The sequence below is a fragment of the Ahaetulla prasina genome, chromosome 17, assembly GCF_028640845.1.
Source record: "Ahaetulla prasina isolate Xishuangbanna chromosome 17, ASM2864084v1, whole genome shotgun sequence".
Lineage (NCBI taxonomy): Eukaryota > Metazoa > Chordata > Lepidosauria > Squamata > Colubridae > Ahaetulla > Ahaetulla prasina.
This window is the reverse complement of record NC_080555.1, coordinates 2,320,914-2,337,675: the sequence shown is the minus strand read 5'-3', so window position 1 is coordinate 2,337,675 and position 16,762 is coordinate 2,320,914. Positions and strand designations below refer to the sequence as shown.

The 16,762-nt window shown below is 51.4% G+C and overlaps 1 protein-coding gene across 4 annotated transcripts in view; it reads right to left on the bottom strand.

Annotated features, from left to right (window-relative positions):
• Positions 1–322: 322 nt before the first annotated feature.
• Positions 323–16,762, bottom strand: part of GATAD2B (GATA zinc finger domain containing 2B) — a 31,811-nt gene continuing 15,371 nt past the window's right edge. For 2 of the 4 annotated variants that reach the window (XM_058160423.1, XM_058160424.1), the window contains exons 2-11: positions 12,699–13,028; positions 7,634–7,766; positions 7,287–7,418; positions 6,802–6,933; positions 5,683–5,853; positions 4,895–5,210; positions 4,190–4,392; positions 3,945–4,058; positions 3,296–3,413; positions 323–2,421 (exon numbers count right to left, since the gene is read on the bottom strand). In XM_058160423.1, the coding sequence (XP_058016406.1) occupies positions 2,288–2,421; positions 3,296–3,413; positions 3,945–4,058; positions 4,190–4,392; positions 4,895–5,210; positions 5,683–5,853; positions 6,802–6,933; positions 7,287–7,418; positions 7,634–7,766; positions 12,699–13,027 (1,782 nt within the window). In that variant the 5' untranslated portion in view covers position 13,028 and the 3' untranslated portion in view covers positions 323–2,287. Of the gene's footprint in view, positions 2,422–3,295; positions 3,414–3,944; positions 4,059–4,189; positions 4,393–4,894; positions 5,211–5,682; positions 5,854–6,801; positions 6,934–7,286; positions 7,419–7,633; positions 7,767–12,698; positions 13,029–14,329; positions 14,889–16,762 lie in introns of those variants that run through there. The other 2 variants (XM_058160425.1, XM_058160427.1) reach the window with 2 other exon arrangements.

Here is a 16,762-nt window from a genome sequence, read left to right as displayed (position 1 = left end):
CTCCAAAAAAAAGAAACGGAAGCCAGCATATTAATCTTTGAAATTAAAAAAAGGTATTTTTCTATATTACATTCCCCCAAAAATAGAAAGAGAAAGAAAAAGGAAGAAAGAAAGAAAGAAACGGAGGAAGAGAGAAAGGGGGGAGGGAGGGAGAGAGAGAGAGAGAGAGAGAGAGAGAGAGAAAGGGAATAGGAAAGAGCTGAGGTTTATGGGGAAAAAAAATTAAAAGGAAGATAAATGGGTGGGCAGGTCGATTTAAGATCCTGCCAGAAAATCGGTTTTCCTGATAGCAGAGAAAAAAAAACAAAAAACTCCCCATCTATTTTGGCTAATTTCTCGGCAGAAATTCAAACGGGTGCTTTTTTTTTTTTTGGAATTTTTTTTTTTGATACTTGAGCAAAAATTATTGCACGTTTCCTACATCACCGAAAGAAAGAAAGAAAAAAAAAGATTAAAAGAGAGGAAGGAATAGAGAAGGAAGGAAGGGAGGGATGGAAAGTAGGAAGGAACAGGGAAGGAAGGAAGGAAGGAAGGAAGGAAGGTCAGCACAATATCCAAACCAAACCGAAACCCAAAATCTTAAGTCTACGTGACTCACGTAAGTTTGAGCCACAACAGGGAGAGCCAAGGGAAGGAATATTAAAAATGGGGGCGCCTAGGGCGAGCCAGGGGTAGGGTGGAGGGCTTAAAATCCCATGTTCGAAAGAGCAAGAGAATAAAATAAAACAAAACCGAAACCATCACCGAGGCCTCTAAGGCTGCTGCGTCGCAAAAGCTGGCTTTGCAGAGAATTGCACATTTTGGGAGAGGGGGGTAAGGAGGAAAGGGGCAGGCGCGTCGGGCTGTCTTAGGTTCAGATGGCGGGACGTGCCTGCTTTCCCGACTTGTCCCGAGAATTTCTTTAAGGAGCGCCGGGAGGGGACGCGGGACGGGCGAAATCCAGGTCTCGGCGTCTCTCCGGTGCATCCGCGCCAAGGGTCCTGCCGCCTCCCCGTGGATTCGTTAAGTGCTCGGAGGTTTGGAGGGGCGAAAAGGAAGCAGGCAGAGACTATCCCGGGAGCTTGCGGTTCTTTTGAGAGAGGGACTGTTGATCGCCAAGGTGACCCGAAGAACCCAGGGCTAATACTTTGGAGCAAGGAGGGGAAAGGTTGGGCCCCCGAGAGCGGGAGGGGTGCTCCCACGGTTCTGATCTCCGCGTGGAAAACAGCAACTTCCAGGCCGGGCGACGTCGAGAAGGGGAAAAAAAAAATAAACAAGCGGAATCGCAAATACAACGGGGCAGAGGAATCGGCTAGCGGGAAGGGACTCCCTGCCTCCCGGCATCTAATGGTCGAAAGGATGACGGTAACGGAACAGAGGCAGGGATTCAGGGTCCCTGCCTGGCCAGGAGCTTATTCTGCTGGCCAGCAGCTTGCAGGATCAGCAGAAGGGATGCTAGATCTCTTTTATTGCCCAGAGTGATGTCGCCAGCACTCAAGGGGTGAGTCCAACAAATCTCCGACACGCCGAAGTTTCATTTTCCTAGCATGGACGATTCCAAAAAAAACAACAACAAAAACCTCTTGGTGGTCTTCCCAACTCCAAAAACAGCCTTCTCGTGGACGTTTGGACCCCCAAACCAGGGTTTGGCTTCAGCTCCGAAGAGGGGTGACCATTATAATCCCCCTCTTCACTGATCCCTCCTTTTTAAGCCAGAATGGGAAAAAAAAAAAGCCATTTTGAGACTCGTGAGGAGCCCCGTTCTCTCCAGGTGATCTCCTTTTCTCCCTCCCGCGGAAGCGAAAAAAAAAGAAAAGAAAAGCAAAAGGCGTAAAAAAAAAAAGAGAGAGAAAAAGCAAGCCGTTAAAAATTCTACAGGTTTGCAATTACAGACGTTAAAAGCTGAACAAAAGGGGGAAAAGATAAGCGCGTAAAAACAAGCGTGTGAAAACACGCAGGTACGGTGCGAGGGTTGTCCGAGCTGATGCGTTCTGACTTTGAGTGGGAAGTGGGAGGGGGAGCAGGAAGGGCTTTTGAGGGCTCCCACCGCCCAAAACAAAATCCAGAGCGGGCGGCGTGGGTACAGGGGTGCCAGCGAGACGGTTGCGAAGAGGGCAGGTTGCGCGAAAGTTTCTCGTCTTCATTTTTGTCTTTCTTCCTTTTTTCCCCAATGTTTTCTGGCGGGGGTGGGGGGGGTTTCCTGTCCCTCCGTGGTAGGCACCAGTACAGGCACTGCATGCGACGGACGAGGGGGGGCGCAGATGGGGAGTCACGGGGAGGAGGAGGAGGAGGGGGGGCGGGGCTGGTGTTATTTTTGCCCACTGATGGATTGCGATATCGAGCGCGGAGGGATCATATCGAGAAGATATTCCCGCTGCCGGTCCGCCAAGCTGGAACCTTTGTGGCCGCCCATCCCGGCGTTCAGGTAGGCGATATTGACTCCTGGAGAGAGGGAGGGGGAGGGGAAAGATAAGTCCATTTTGTTTGGTTTTGGAAAATTTCATAACTGAAAAGATACCTAACCGTCTCAAGAATTTGTCTATCTCAGAAATGGGAGAAAAACCAAGGAAGACTTGGAAAAATTGCAGTTAAGGCAAGACAATCGGTCTATTAATTGAGCAGAGGCTTTAAAGTGTTCCAGGAGGGCGGAAGCATCAAGAATTGGGGGGGGGGGGCTAGCCTGCCCCTGCAGCTGGAGGTTCGAGTGCAGACGTCACCCACGCAGAAGGACCGGCTGGGTTTTCCCTTCCTTGCCCTCAAATATTTAGGGGCAAATGTTAATCAGAGCTTCCAGAACCAGACATGAAAGTGGTAACTGAGAGACAAGGAGGTCAGCTCCCTGGAAGGAGTCGGGCAGCAACCAACAACCAACCCACCAACTTTGGATTTATAATTTCCAGAAGACTTTAGAGGAGGAATCTTTTTTTTTTAAGTGCCCTCTAGAGATAGAAAATTAGCATTGTATGAGCAAAATTTCATTGTTTACAAAAATTTGAGAAACCCTGATTTGTGGGGAAGTGCGAGTTAGCTTCTCATGGACACAAAAGGAGCAAGGCTCCCTCCAGGCCTTCCTGAGTTTTGACGTTCCGCATCTGGTGTTTGAAATAACCATGGAACAAAGGCTGGGAAACAGTCTGGAGCGCAGACTGTTCTGTGTCTTTTGTACGATGGGGGTGTGGGGTGGGGGAAATCTAGCTTCAGGCTAGGTATGTGTCCATCTAGCCTGAAGCAGCTCCTCCAGGCTGTCGCAGTAGAGAGGGGGCTCTGTGGCTGAGTTCCCACTCCCCTCCTTTCACCCCCAATTCGGCCCGGTTACCTGGCATCCCGAGGAGACCGCTGGCGACGGGTAGCTGTGGCGCCTGTGCGAAGTTGGAGAGCATGGAGCGAGCGGAGGTGGGTAAACTACGTTGTAGGGAGCTTTGAGGCTGGGGGGGCTGGAGGGAGGGAAGAAAAGGTAAGAGTTACGTTGGATGTCTTTATTGTGCTTAAAATGCTTTTTGTTGTGTTAAAAGAGTTTTGGAATATTTAAATGCCCAGAGTTCTTGATTGAGATGGGGAAAGAAAGAAAGAAAGAAAGAAAGAAAGAAAGAAAGAAAGAAAGAAAGAAAGAAAGAAAGAAAAAGAAAGAAAGAAAGAAAGAAAGAAAGAAAGAGGAAGGAAGGGTATTTAGAAGGAAGGGAGGAAGGAAGGAAAAGAAAGAAGAAGGGAGGAGGGAGGGGAGGGAGGAAAGAAAGGAAAAGGAGGGAAGGAAAAGGAAGAGAAGGAAGGAAGGGAAGAGGGCAGGGAGAAGGGAGGAAGGAAGGAAAAGAGGGAAACCAAGAGTATTTCTGGGACAGCCCTTAACCCAAATGTCATTTTGACTGAAGGAGCATCTGGGCCAAAGGAACTGGCGCAGACAGAGGGTGGCAGAGCCCAGCTGGGCCCTTCTCCAGGTGGGCAAAGGGGCCGGGCGGGCAGGGCCTCACCTGTCGGAGTGTGTGATGCCTCATGATGCTCTCCTGCTTGCTGACGCTGGCCACGCTGGTCGGAGCCGTGGTGGGCGAGAGGGTGGCCTGCTGCTGAAGCCGCTGTTCGATCTCCTGGAGGGAGACCATTGAAACCCCTGCAGTGAATCCCATGCCGGCCCCCGGCCCGGAGGACCCCAGTTTCCTCCCCACTCCAGTAGCCGCCCACCCACCCCCCGCCACCTCACCCCGCTCCCTCGACCTGCCTGTTCCTGCTGCAAGGCTTTGACGAAGGCATTCTTCAGCCGGTTGGTGTGCTCGGCTTTGAGCGCCTTCTTCTGGTTGGAGGTCATGCACTGCTCGCACAAGATCTTCCCGTTCTTCTCCTGCTTCCAGTGCGGGGTGAAGTCCGTGCGGCACTGGGCGCAGACGAAGGGCTCCACTCGGAGGAGGGAGGCGCAGCCTTTGCCTGGGGGGTGGATGGGTGGGTTGGAAGGCAGAGGAGGGGAGGAGGAGGAGGAGGAAGGGAGTAGTAATATTAGCCCCAATTATCCAAGGAAAGCAATTAAACCAGGAATATCGTTATCCTGCCTCCGTTATTTTTTTAATCACTCAAGGGGGTGAACTTCTCCTATCACTTCTCTCATCTCCTCCGATTTTCCCTACAAAAACAACCCTTGCGAGGTGGACTGGGCTGAGAGGGAGGGACTGGCCTGAAGTCACCCAGCCGGCTTTCCCGCCTAAGGCAGGACTAGAACTCAGTTCTCCTGCTTTCGAGCTTGGGGCGTTCACCACTAGACCAATCCAGCTTTAGTGAAATGCTAGCAGGGAATCAACCTAGGGAAGAACTGGGAGGATTGCTAGACTCGCCCCCCCCCCTACAATGACCCACAAATGACCCCCGCTGGGGAACCAAAACCTAAAATCTGGGACTTTTCCAATCTGAGTTTGGTTCATTGGGATCCCTTTACCTTGACTGTCGATGACGCTCTGGACCACTTCTTCCAGTCCCACCATGTAGATAAACTCGCTGTTGGCCGCACTGGGCAGGAAGTGGAGCAAGGGGGCGGGAGGTTTGGGGGGCGGGATCTCCAACAGAGTCTTTTCCAGCTGCTTGCGCAGGGCGAGCTTGGCGGCGGCCTGGGAGTTGGCGGCGTCATTCATGGCGCTGGGACTGGGCAGGGGGGAGGCCACCCTGTTCACCGTCCCGGGCTGGATGTGGGAGGCAAGGTTCATATAGATGGCGGAGGAGCTGGTTCGCTGGCAGGGCACTGCCGAAGAGGATGGCTGGGTGAGGGGAGAGAGAGAGAGAGACAAGACAAGAGTTTCAAAGTCTGTTGGGGGTGCCAGCCTTGCTTCTCCTGTGCGTTCCCATCCCTTTCTCTATTCTCCTTTGTGCTTCCATCCCTTTCTCTATTCTCCTTTGTGCTTCCATCCCTTTCTCTATTCTCCTTTGTGCTTCCATCCCTTTCTCTCTCCTTTGTGTTTCCATCCCTTTCTCTCCTTTGTGCTTCCATCCCTTTCTCTATTCTCCTTTGTGTTTCTATCCCTTTCTCTCTTCTTTGTGCTTCCATCCCTTTCTTTCTTCTCCTTTGTGCTTCCATCCCTTTCTCTATTCTCCGTTGTGCTTCCATCCCTTTCTCTATTCTCCTTTGTGCTTCCATCCCTTTCTCTATTCTCCTTTGTGTTCCCATCCCTTTCTCTCTCCTTTGTGTTCCCATCCCTTTCTCTCCAAACGAGAAGGTTTCCCGTTACTCACCGGCTGGTAATTGATAGCAGGGCTCATGTTCGGCGTGCTGCTGCGGATCAGGCCTGGTTTGGAAGGGATGCGCTGTCCTTGAAGCTGGGTGGGGTTGGGGGCAATTACACGCTGGGATATAAGCATGTGGGGAAGTGCGGTGTTGGTGGCCGATCGGATGACACTGTGACCCTATCCCAGGAAGCAAGAGGAAGGTTAACTCTTTAAAGAGCTGGGTGGTTATCGATAGGATAGTTTTCCAACCTCCCGCTCCAAGTCAGTGATACCAGGAGTTGCCCATCCCAAGCCTGCTCAGGCTGGATCCTGCTTAGTCATCAACCTGGCTTTTCTGCCTAAGGCGGGACTAAAATTCACCGTCTTCTGCTTCCTAGACTGATGCCCTCACCACTAGACCAAACTGCCTCTCCTAGAATTTCCTAAAATGTACAGGAGCGGGAACTCAACTTTTCCTTAGGCCACTGATCAGAAAAGGCAGTCCTTGACGTACGGCCGCAACTGAGCCCAAAATTTCTGCAGCTAAGCGAGACAGTTGCAAAATAAGTTCTGCCCCCGTTTTGCAATCTTCCTTGCCACATTGCAGTTGTTAAATTAGTAACGTGGTTATTACAATGAACCTGGCTTCCTTATTTGCTTGTTGCGACTGTTGTTAAGTGTGAAAAATGGCCGTAAGTCGCTTTTTTTCCAATGCTATTCTAACTTCAGTCGCTAAACAAACTAGCGTAAGCTAAGGACGGCCTGTAGTTATTCCCTTCACTCCTACTTCTGGTTTTTTTGCGTGCGCACCCATTTCTGATCCGCAATGCCTGCGTGACCTTCAACCGGTGAGGTCCTACAGGGAGTTACGCAGCTCCAGCGACTCAACCAAACAAGGATAATCCCAGGGAATTGCTCTGCGCTGATTCGGACCGATTTCACAGGGGTGGAAGATTAAGGGAAGGCGTGTAAAATACATGCAATCAGACACCACTGGGTAAGATAACCCAAACAGTGGTTTCCGTCGCTCGTTTCACACCGCGGTGAAACGAGCCACATGGCACATTCTCGACAACCTGGGATAAAGGAAGCTGGCAGATTCACGTCGGGGTGGGGGGTGGGGGCGAGGGGGAGGCGGTCCCTTACCTGTAATGTTCTAAGGTTTTGGGGCTCAACCCCTTGAACTCCAGGTCGGGAAGGGAGTTTGGACAGAGCCTGCTGTCCGACGTGGGCAGGAGATGGCTGGACTATAGACGCTGCGTTCTGGACAACCGGGGTCTGGCCGAGGGCGGAAAGAAAAGAGGATGGTGAGAAAAAAAATATATATATGAGAAAGTCTATGGGTTAAAAAGAAAGGGAAATGCTTCTTGGAGAATCTTCAAGAAAATGTAATTTTTTCTTGATCAGTTGGCAGGGGAGATGGGTGATCCTACCCACCTGGCCAGGGAGAATTTTCCTGGCAAGAGGGGAGAAAGTAAGAGGTGTCCATGCGGTTTTCGGCTAAACCGGGCCTCTCCAAATTTTGAAGACTGGTGGAATTCAACTCCCAGAATGGGGAAATACTGGGAGTGGAAGTCCCATCGGGTGTCGATGGGAGGGGAGGCCTGGCCGACCGGCACTGCCCGCCTCACCTTCTGTACCACGTTCTCCTTCTGCAGCTGGCTTTGCCGTAGTTTCTTCAACAGCACCAGCCGGGCTTCCTCTAACCGCAACTCGTCCCGCAGCTGTTTGATGAGCTGTTGCCTTTCCTCGACCCCTTTCCCCTGCGGAAAGGAGACCAAGAGGTGAGGATGGAGGGCGACCTTCCTGCAGGGCTCGCGGCCCTCGGCGGAGAGGGATCGCCGGTCAGGGCACCCAGCCCTGGGACACCCCCCGCCTCCCCTTTTAAAGAGGCTGATGCGGCCTGGGAACCCGATCCGACCCGGGGAAGCGTCTCTTGAGAAATCCACTCGTGGTGTTTCTCGCTTCCTTCCTGTACCTTGAACATTTCCAGATTGGCTGCCTTCAAACGCTCTTCCATGCGGGAACTGGAGCGAGGGCTGGAGGCTTCGTTGTCGGACAGGACAATGACGTCCGGAGAAGGGGTGAGCCGCCCCCTGTCTTGATCGCTGCTGATTTCAGGAAGGGGGAAGAAAAGCCAGATTGAGAGAGGGGCTGTTTTTTTTTTTTTTTTGGGGGGGTGGGGGGGAACTGGGGGACAAGAAGCCACCAGGGCCTCTGGTGGCTCAACAGACTAATGCAGTCTGTTATTAACAGCAGCTGCTTGCAATTACTGCAGGTTCAAGTCCCACCAGGCCCAAGGTTGACTCAGCCTTCCATCCTTTATAAGGTAGGTAAAATGAGGACCCAGATTGTTGGGGGCAATAAAGTTGACTTTGTATATAATATACAAATGGATGAAGACTATTGCTTGACATAGTGTAAGCCGCCCTGAGTCTTTGGAGAAGGGCGGGATATAAATGCAAATAATAATAATAAAAAAAAGCTAGCTGAAGGAAGTTGTCTGTTACACAGCTGGACCACCCACTGAAGGAGAAAGGTTATCGGGGCAGGTAAAGGGGTGGATTCTGTTATGTCAAGTGACCACATAGATTTGCGGTCGTTTCATGACCCAATTAGGTAACAGCATCAGTGCTAGAAGGGAGGTGGAGTTGCAGAGAGGAGGAGAACTGGGCTCCTTGGCGCTGAGTTTGGTACTTTCCTTGCAGATGTTTCATGACCCAACTAGGTAACAGCATCAGTTCTTAAAAGGGAGGTGGAGTTTGCAGAGAGGAGGAGGAGGAGGGGGAGGACTGTGGGCTCCTTGATGCTCTCTGAGCTGGGTGGTTTCCCTGTAGATGTTTCATGACCCAACTAGGTAACAGCATCAGTGTTAGACATTCTCCAAGGTCTGGGCCCATTTAAACCACTCCACCTCCCACTCAGCCTAGGGTGGCATTTTCACCCACACCGGTGGGCGTTGTATGGATGTACGTGGAAGAAGCAGAAAACTGCCTTCAGAGAAAATAAAATCAAGTCTTGGAAAAGCCTCCCAGCCTTTCGCCAGCCATCAAATGCCGGTTGTCGGCTTTTTAGAGCGTTTCCCGAGCTCCTATTTTCCACCTCATCTCTGCTCGGATGCTGGCAGGGATACTCAATTACAAAAAGCCCACATGAACAAACAAACTAAGTGCCTGCCCACCCACCCACCCACCCGACGACTAGTCACCGAAGGGGTTTCCTCCCCCTCTTTCTGGAGTTTATTTTGCAAAATCATCCCCAGGGCTGGGATGTAAGCAGCTCTTGGTCTGCTCTAGCCAAGTCCTGGAACTCAGTCTGGCTCCTTCCAAGTTCAAGTACAAAAAACAAAAAGAGTTGAGACTTTGGAAAAAGTGCAGAGAAGAGCAACTAAGAGGATCAAAGGCCTGGAGATTAAAATATAGGAAGAACGGTTGCAGGATTTGGGTTTGGCCAGCCTAGAGAAAAGAAGAATTGGGGGGGGGGACACAATAGCAGTCTTCCAGTGTTTGAGGGGTTGCCCCAAAGAAGAGGGGATCAAATTATTCTCCAAGGTCCCTGAAGGCAAGACAAGAAGCAATGGATGGAAATTAACCAAGGAGAGAAGCAATCTGGAATTAAGGAGAAACTTCCTAACAGTGAAAACAATTAGCCCGTGGAACGGCTTGCCACCAGAAGCTGTGGGTGCTCCATCCCTGGAGGTTTTTAAGAAGAGACTGGACAGTCCCTTTTAGAATGGTGTAGGTTCTCCTGCTTGAGCAGGGGGCTGGACTGGAAGACCTCCGAGGTCCCTTCCAGCTCTGTTCTGGTGCGACAGCAGACAAGGATAAGAGGAAAATACGTTTCTTGCGAAGGGGCTGGTGGATAAGGGGAGAATTCTCGGCCGAATGTCCACGAGAGTGTCAGAATGCCGGCCGATACCTGAACTCCATGGTCATTTCGGCCAGGCGCGCTCCTCCGGGGGAAGCGTCCGCAGAGACTAAGCCAAATTGAGACCTGGAAGGAAATCAATGGACACCAGAGGCGGACGGCCCCTTCCTGTCGCCTGGAGACGGAGGATGCAACCCGGTGGTAACCAAGCACTGCTGGTTGCATTGTGACATCACACAGAGGGGAGGGTCACAGTCCACCCAGGCAAGGGGGTTTTGTGGGCCAAAGGGGACTCCCCCCCCCCGCCCCGATCCACAAAGACTGGAGCCGAGGGGGCTGGAAGGGGCCCTCTTCTCACAACTCCCTCCACCTTAAGAGCATTCTATTCCCTAGAGGGAAGAGGGGGGATGAGACGGTCATCGGGGATGGTCAGTAAACGGGCTGGCCTATCTCAGGAAGAGTTGGGAGGAAGGGGGTGGCAATATTGAACTTCACAGGAAGTTCAGGAAGGAATTCTAGCTGCCCGGGATGCTTGGTTGAAGCCACAGATCTTAGCTTCTTCTCCCAATAGCCAGGATCTACTGTCCTTCATGGTATGTGAGAAAGACCTTGAGAGACACAGGGCAAAGAAATGCTGGCTAGGAACGATCAGATAAGGGACGGCAGAGCCCAGAGATGTACAAGGGGCGGAGAAAAAAAAAAAAGACTCAGAAGGGACCCTCCCAAGCTTCTGAAGCTGTAAAGGAGAGGGCGGGAGAATTGTACTATCAAGACTTGCAAGGTTCTGTTGGTGTAGCCCTACAATGAAGTAGAATTAGATCATTTCCCGTCCGGTCTACGCGGAAGGAAGGGTGGCGTAGGTGGCTCAGAGGCGAAGACACTGGGCTTGGCTGGAAATGTGGCAGCCCAGGTTTGAGACCCGAGCGCCGTACGATGGGGTGAGCTCCCGTCCTCGCCCCGGCTCCTGCCAACATAGCCGTTTGAAAGCATGAAGAGGCGAGTAGATAAATAGGTACCCACTTCGGCGGGAAGCGAACAGCGGTGCGTGAAGTTGGGCTGGCCACACAACTGCGGAAGTATCTTTGGATGGTGCTGGCTCGATGGTGATTAAGCTGCCCCCCCTCTCCCCCCGAATTGGCAATGACTACTGGAGTGGTGGCTCAGTGGCAAAGACGCTGGGCTTGTCAATTGAAAGGTCAGCAGTTCAGCGGTTCGAATCCCTAGTGCCGCGTAACTGGGTGAGTTCCCGTGACTTGTCCCACCTTCTGCCAACCTAGAAGTTTGAAAGCAGGTAAAAAATGCAGGTAGGAAAATAGGGACCACCTTTGGTGGGAAGGGAACAGCGTTCCGTGCGCCTTTGGCATTGAGTCATGCCAGCCACATGACCACGAAGTCGTCTTCGGACAGCACTGGCTCTTCGGCTTTGAAACGGAGACGAACTAGAGTCAGGAATGACTAGCACATATGTGCGAGGGGAATCTTTATCTTTTACTACCTGGGAAGGCTGAGAATGCAAGGTGGAAAAATCTACACATCCCCCCCACACCTTCATGAAGTCCAATTTGATTCCTAGTTTTGGCCAAGTCTCGTCCCATAACGCTCAACCCCTTCCTCTCAACTCTTGCTCCCGCCTCACCCAAAAGGACCCCGTCTGCCGATTTGATAAAGAGCTTATAGGTTTCACGGACGTGCAGCTGAGCCGAAAGCACCTTCTGTTCAAGGTCAAGGAAAGAGAGAGGTTGACCAACCAGCAGAGGCGGTGGAGCAGATGGCGTACAGACGAGCCTGGATCGTCACCAGCAAACCGAGCAAGATCCGAGGTGGTTCTGCCTTGGAGACACTCCTCGCCCGCCTACGGCTGACAACTTGTCCCTTTGCCACCCAAATGCGCGAGTGAGTCAGGAATTCGCAGCTGACGACCGGGACCCTGCTAAACCTTGGTCTGATGGACGCCTATGCCACCCCCTGCATCGTGGTCTCCTAGCACGGGTTCTCTAGACTCCCCCACCCCGAGACTGAAAGTAGTACGTGTTATGGACCCCTGAACCTTTTCTCCTCCTCCTCCTCCTCCTCCCTGTTGGGACCAGCGTTCGGGAGAAGATTAGAAGCCGGAAGAGTTGGAATCCTTCCAAAATAACAACGATAATATGAGTTTGGGAACAGATGCTTTCAAAAGCAAGTTATCTAAGGGAGAATTAAGGCGTGATATCGTGGCATAAAATAATCTTTGCAAACTACAGATAATTTTGTCATTTTTAAGGGGCAAAACGTTGGCTACCGTTCGCGGTATTTTCTGGAAGGAGGCGAAATTTGCAGGAAACGGGGATCAGGAAGGACAATTTTGTTTCTTTCTCCCCCCCCCCGTCTCCCCACTTTTAATGAGGGGGGAGGCATTTCGGCTCTTCTCCGCTTCCACTCGCCTCGCTTATTAAAGCCGATTTAATTAATTTTAACACATTAACATAATTCTATTAAAGGAGGTCAGGAAAGGCCTTCGTCTGAGGCGGTTTCACGTGTTCCATCATTTTGTGGGAGACAGCCATGATTAAGAAGTGTGGGAAGGAGGGACTTTTTAGGATGGCACAACGCTTTCGAACCATAAGCTGGCTGCACGCTAAGCCTGGTTGAAGAGAATTAAAACTATGGGCAACTCATAAGGTTTCTATTCCCCAGTTTTACTTCCCCGTGAAATACTGCTAAGATCTAATAAATGAGATTTCCGGCCCCTCCTCAGATCAGTGTTTCCCAACCGTAACAACTTGTAGATATGTGGAATTCTGGGAGTTGAAGTCCACATATCTTCCAAGTCACTAAAGTTGAGAAACGTTACTCAGACTTTCTAGGCTTCGGGTTTTGCACTGGCCAAGACGGCACTGTTTGTCGGACTTGTCCTGAATCCTGAGGCATTCTGGGAGACGAGTCCTTCTTAAACGGGACTCCCAAACCAGCAACCGATTCCTGGTTTCCAATCTCACAATTCAGAAGAATGTTTTGACCTATCAGGTAATACCTATCGAAATAAAAATGACGGGAAAAGCCATGGTGGCCCAAACTGAACTTCTCATGAACTTGGGACGCTCAACGTTCACCATCAAAACTCTTCCGATTGATGTAAATTAATATGCACCACACCTCCAGGTCAGTGTGGGGAGAAAGAGAAGCGAGAGGATCCCTACCTTCTTCTCGCGCTCATGTCCACTGGTTCGTCGTTGATGTTCTCCTTGCCGGATCTCCCGGAAGACCGTCCATCGGCGTGGGGTCTCAGGTTTCCGTTCAGCTTTTCCTCGTAGACTTTCAGTCCATCCTGCTTGACGGGCAGCTCATGGGGCACCTCGATGCCCGCCAGGTCTTTCCTTTTGAGCAGCGCCAACATCTTGAGGCGCTCCATGGCCTCGTGGCCCTCCATCTTCAGCCTCTTGGCCAAGACATCGTCCCGCTCTTCGGCTTGGTCCAGGGTCCGCTTCAAGCGGTTGAGACGCAGAGTATCCTCGCTCATGCGCTCCATCCTGCCAGGGGGGAAAGGAGAAGGCAAAGAATGAGAAACCACCATCTAATGAAGTGACCGAGTCGGGCAATCGAACATCTCAAGAAGAAGAGCCAGCTAAGAAAACATCAAGAACCACTACGTTCAACCCCGAATTTTTATCGTCCATCGTTCAAAGCCATCCATCACTCAGTGGTTGACCGTAGTGACCAATATCCTAGCATCCAAGCTAGCTTGGCCTTGGAAACAGTCCACCGATTGGACAAACGCTCCATCATTTCTTCCTACAGTACATTTTGGTATTGTTCTGACCTAGGCGTTGCCAAGAGCATGAAGCAGACTCCTTGCCCCGAAAAAAAACCCTTTTATTAAGTTACTGTGAATTCCTCTCATTCACATTCAGCAAAGTCTTCCAAGGGAGAATTTACAGTCACAGACCTTATCGGGCTTGGAGAGCTGCCAGGCCCGATATCTTCAAAACTTGGCAAGGAGTCACGAACCAATTAAGCGAACTAATTGTCTCCTGCAAACTCCCCTCCCCTTTTATTCCCCTCCTCTTTATTCCCTCTGGGAGGGGCCATTCATCGTCCACCTGTGGCTTTACTCCTGAGTCGACCCTTGTTCCTTAGCTGTTCCCTTCTCCTGGCAGCTCTGGGAACAGGCTCCAGCTGTTCTTCTGCCTCACTGATGTCTGACTCCGAAGGCAGCTGACGACTGTCAGACGGCCCTGGCCCCCTCTCTGCCTCCGATGCAGAGCCCTCGTCAGAGCCTTCCCCAGACTCCAGGACTGGCCCAGGTTCCTCCCCAATCTCCCCACTGTCTGAGTCTGTCACCAGCTCTGCTGGCCACTGGTGGGCCACAACAGGTATGACCAATCAACAGTATCTATAACCATTCACTCAGTGGCTGTTCAAACTTACGACGGAATCAAAAAAAGTCTGTTTTTCACACTTTAGGACTGGACCCCGCACATATGACCATTATACCACGCCCTGACTAGCTGGGGAATTCTGGGAGTTGAAGTCCATCAGTCTTAAAAGTTGCCAAGGTTGGATACCCCTTATCTACAGGAGTAGCAATACATGTAGTCCTCGACTTATGACTTAAACACCAATAGCCTTTCCTCCTTTTTGCGTCAACTCAATTTTGAAAAGTAACCATGATGTGTTTTTTTAAAGAACGGGTCAAAGGAGTGAGAATTGGCCCAAAGTGATGGGGAAAAAAAAAATCCTCAGGGATCCATTTGGATCCCTCTCCGCCTATCCCGGGAATCGACCCGATGAGACCCAGCGACGACCACAAACGTAGACGACAAAAACCCACCAAAGCGTGGGTCTGAAGCGATTTAAATCTGCTTTTCCGGAGCCACGCCATGTTTTGAATCCAAGGATAAAAACTTCCTCTTTGGCTTGCTTTTTTTAAAAAGAACAATGGGGTGTGTGTCGTCCCCCCCCCCAATGTGGCAAGGAGCGAATTGCACGTTCTTGGGGCGGGTGGGGGCGGCGGCAAAGCGGCAGGCTGGTTGGGGATCAGAGCTGAAGAAGCTCCTTAGATGAGAAGCGAAACGTCTTCAAAGAAGAAAAGAAAAAAGCAGAAAGTCCAGTCTTGGAAAAACAAAACAAAAAAAAAAGCACTTTGAATGATGGAGAATCTCCGGAGACATTTAATTATCGGATGGTTTTCCTCCCATCACCCTTCCTTCCAGCTCGTCCTGCAGACCCTCCCTTTGGGAGTTTTGGGGAGGGGCAGCCTCTTTCTCTCTCTCTCTCTGACTCCCCTCCTCTCTCTCTAGCCCTCTGCCAGCCTGCCTCTCTCTCTCCCTTTCTCTCTCTCTCTTTTTTCTGTGTCCTCTCCTCTTTCTTTAGTCCCTGCCCGCCTGCATCTCTCTCTCTCTCTCTCTCTTTCTCTTTCCCTCTCCGTTTCTCTCTTTCTCTCCCTTTTACTCTCTCCTACTCTCTCCCCTTTCTCTTTCGCTATCCCTCTCTTTTTCTTTTTCTCTATCCCTTTCTCTCTCTCTCTCTCCCTCCCTTTCTCTATCTTTCTCTCTCCTTTTCTCTTTCCCTGTCTCCCCTCCTCTCTCTTTAGCCCCTGCTCACCTGCATCTCTTTCTCTTTTTCTCCCTTTCTCTTTCTGTCTCCCTTTCTCTCTTTCCTTCTCTCTCTTTCTCTATCCCTCTCTCTCTCTTTCTGTCTCCTCCTCTCTCTTTAGCCCCTGCTCACCTGCATCTCTTTCTCTTTCTCTCCCTTTCTCTTTCTGTCTCCCTTTCTCTCTTTCCTTCTCTCTCTTTCTCTATCCCTTTCTTTTCTCTCTTTCTGTCTCCCCTCCTCTCTCTTTAGCCCCTGCTCGCCTGCATCTCTCTCTCCTTCTCTTTCTCTCTCCTTCTCTCCCTCTCTATCCCTCTCTCTCTCTCTCTTTCCGTCTCTCCTCCACTCTTTAGCCCCTGCTCGCCTGCATCTCTCTCTCCTTCTTTCTCTCTCCTTCTCTCCCTCTCTATCCCTTTCTCTCCCTTTCTCTCTCTCTCTCTCTCCCTTTCCGTCTCTCCTCTCTTTAGCTCCCTGCCAGCCTGCATCTCTCTCTCCCTTTATCTCTCTCTTTCCCTCTCCATTTTTCTCTCTCTCTCTCTCCCTTTCTCTCTCTCTCCCTCTGTCTCCCCTCCTCTCTCTTTAGCCCCCTGCTCGGCTGCATCTCTCCCTCTCCCTCCCTCTCTCTCTCCCCAACTTCTCGGCGCGTGGCTAAAAGCGGAAAAGCCGCGTGTGTGCCGGGAAAAAGATGCATTTCGAGACACAACGCACAAAATGGCTGTCTCCCAAGGCGCACAGCCGTTTCCATACAATGCTATAAAAAGGACAATTTCCTAAAAAGGAAAACCGGGAACTGACAGCCAGCAGGTTACGGAGGGCGGGCAGGGGGTCTAGAGAGAGAGAGAGAGAGAGAGGAGGGAAATGCCAGCAGATTAAATCAATCAGACCCCTGGATCCAGTCCAGAACCCTGGTTTGTCCTTCTGGACCGACTCTCTCCCTCGTCGCGACCCAGAGTCGCCACCCTCGTGCCATTCGCACACAATGCTGGCGAAGGCTCCTTAAGGCTGGGGGCGGGGGGGGGGAAAGCAAAGGTGGAGAGAGAGAGGGGGGGGGAGAGGGGGGAAAGGCAGGGAGAACCTGCCTGTTCCGCAGCCAAAGACGAACCCCCCTCCCCAAAATGCGGCTGGCTTGCTTTTGAGGGGGGTCCGTGATCCCCCCCCCCACCATCCGTCCCCAGGGAGAAAAAAAAAAAGCATTGCATTTCAGATCGGGGATCCCCCTGGAGGGTCGGGTTTTCCAAAAGCCTGACAGAGGAGGGGGAGGGGGACGCCCCCTCCCCAAGTAGAGCTCGGCTTGCAAAGAAATGGAAACTTGTTGAGCGCAAGAATCAGCTTGCCTTCCTTCTCCTCCTCCTCTTCCTCGCCCGCGGTTTGGTTTTGAAAAGGGGAGGATTTGGGGTTTTAAGGGAAGGTCCCGAAGGACGTGGCCGGGATGGGGATCTACCCCAAAAGGAAAAAGGATCACGGAGGCCCGAGGGAAGAGATCCTGGATGCTCCCAGGAAAAGAACCCAAACAAGCTTCTAAAGAGCCCGAAATTATCACTTCTGGTCAAAATTTCCAGCAGAATCTGGAAGCCCAAAATGTAAAGGGAAAGGCCTGTTTGCTTCTATAGGTGGTCCTCGACTTACAACAGTACGTTCAGTGACCGTTCAGAGTTACGATAGCACTGGGGGG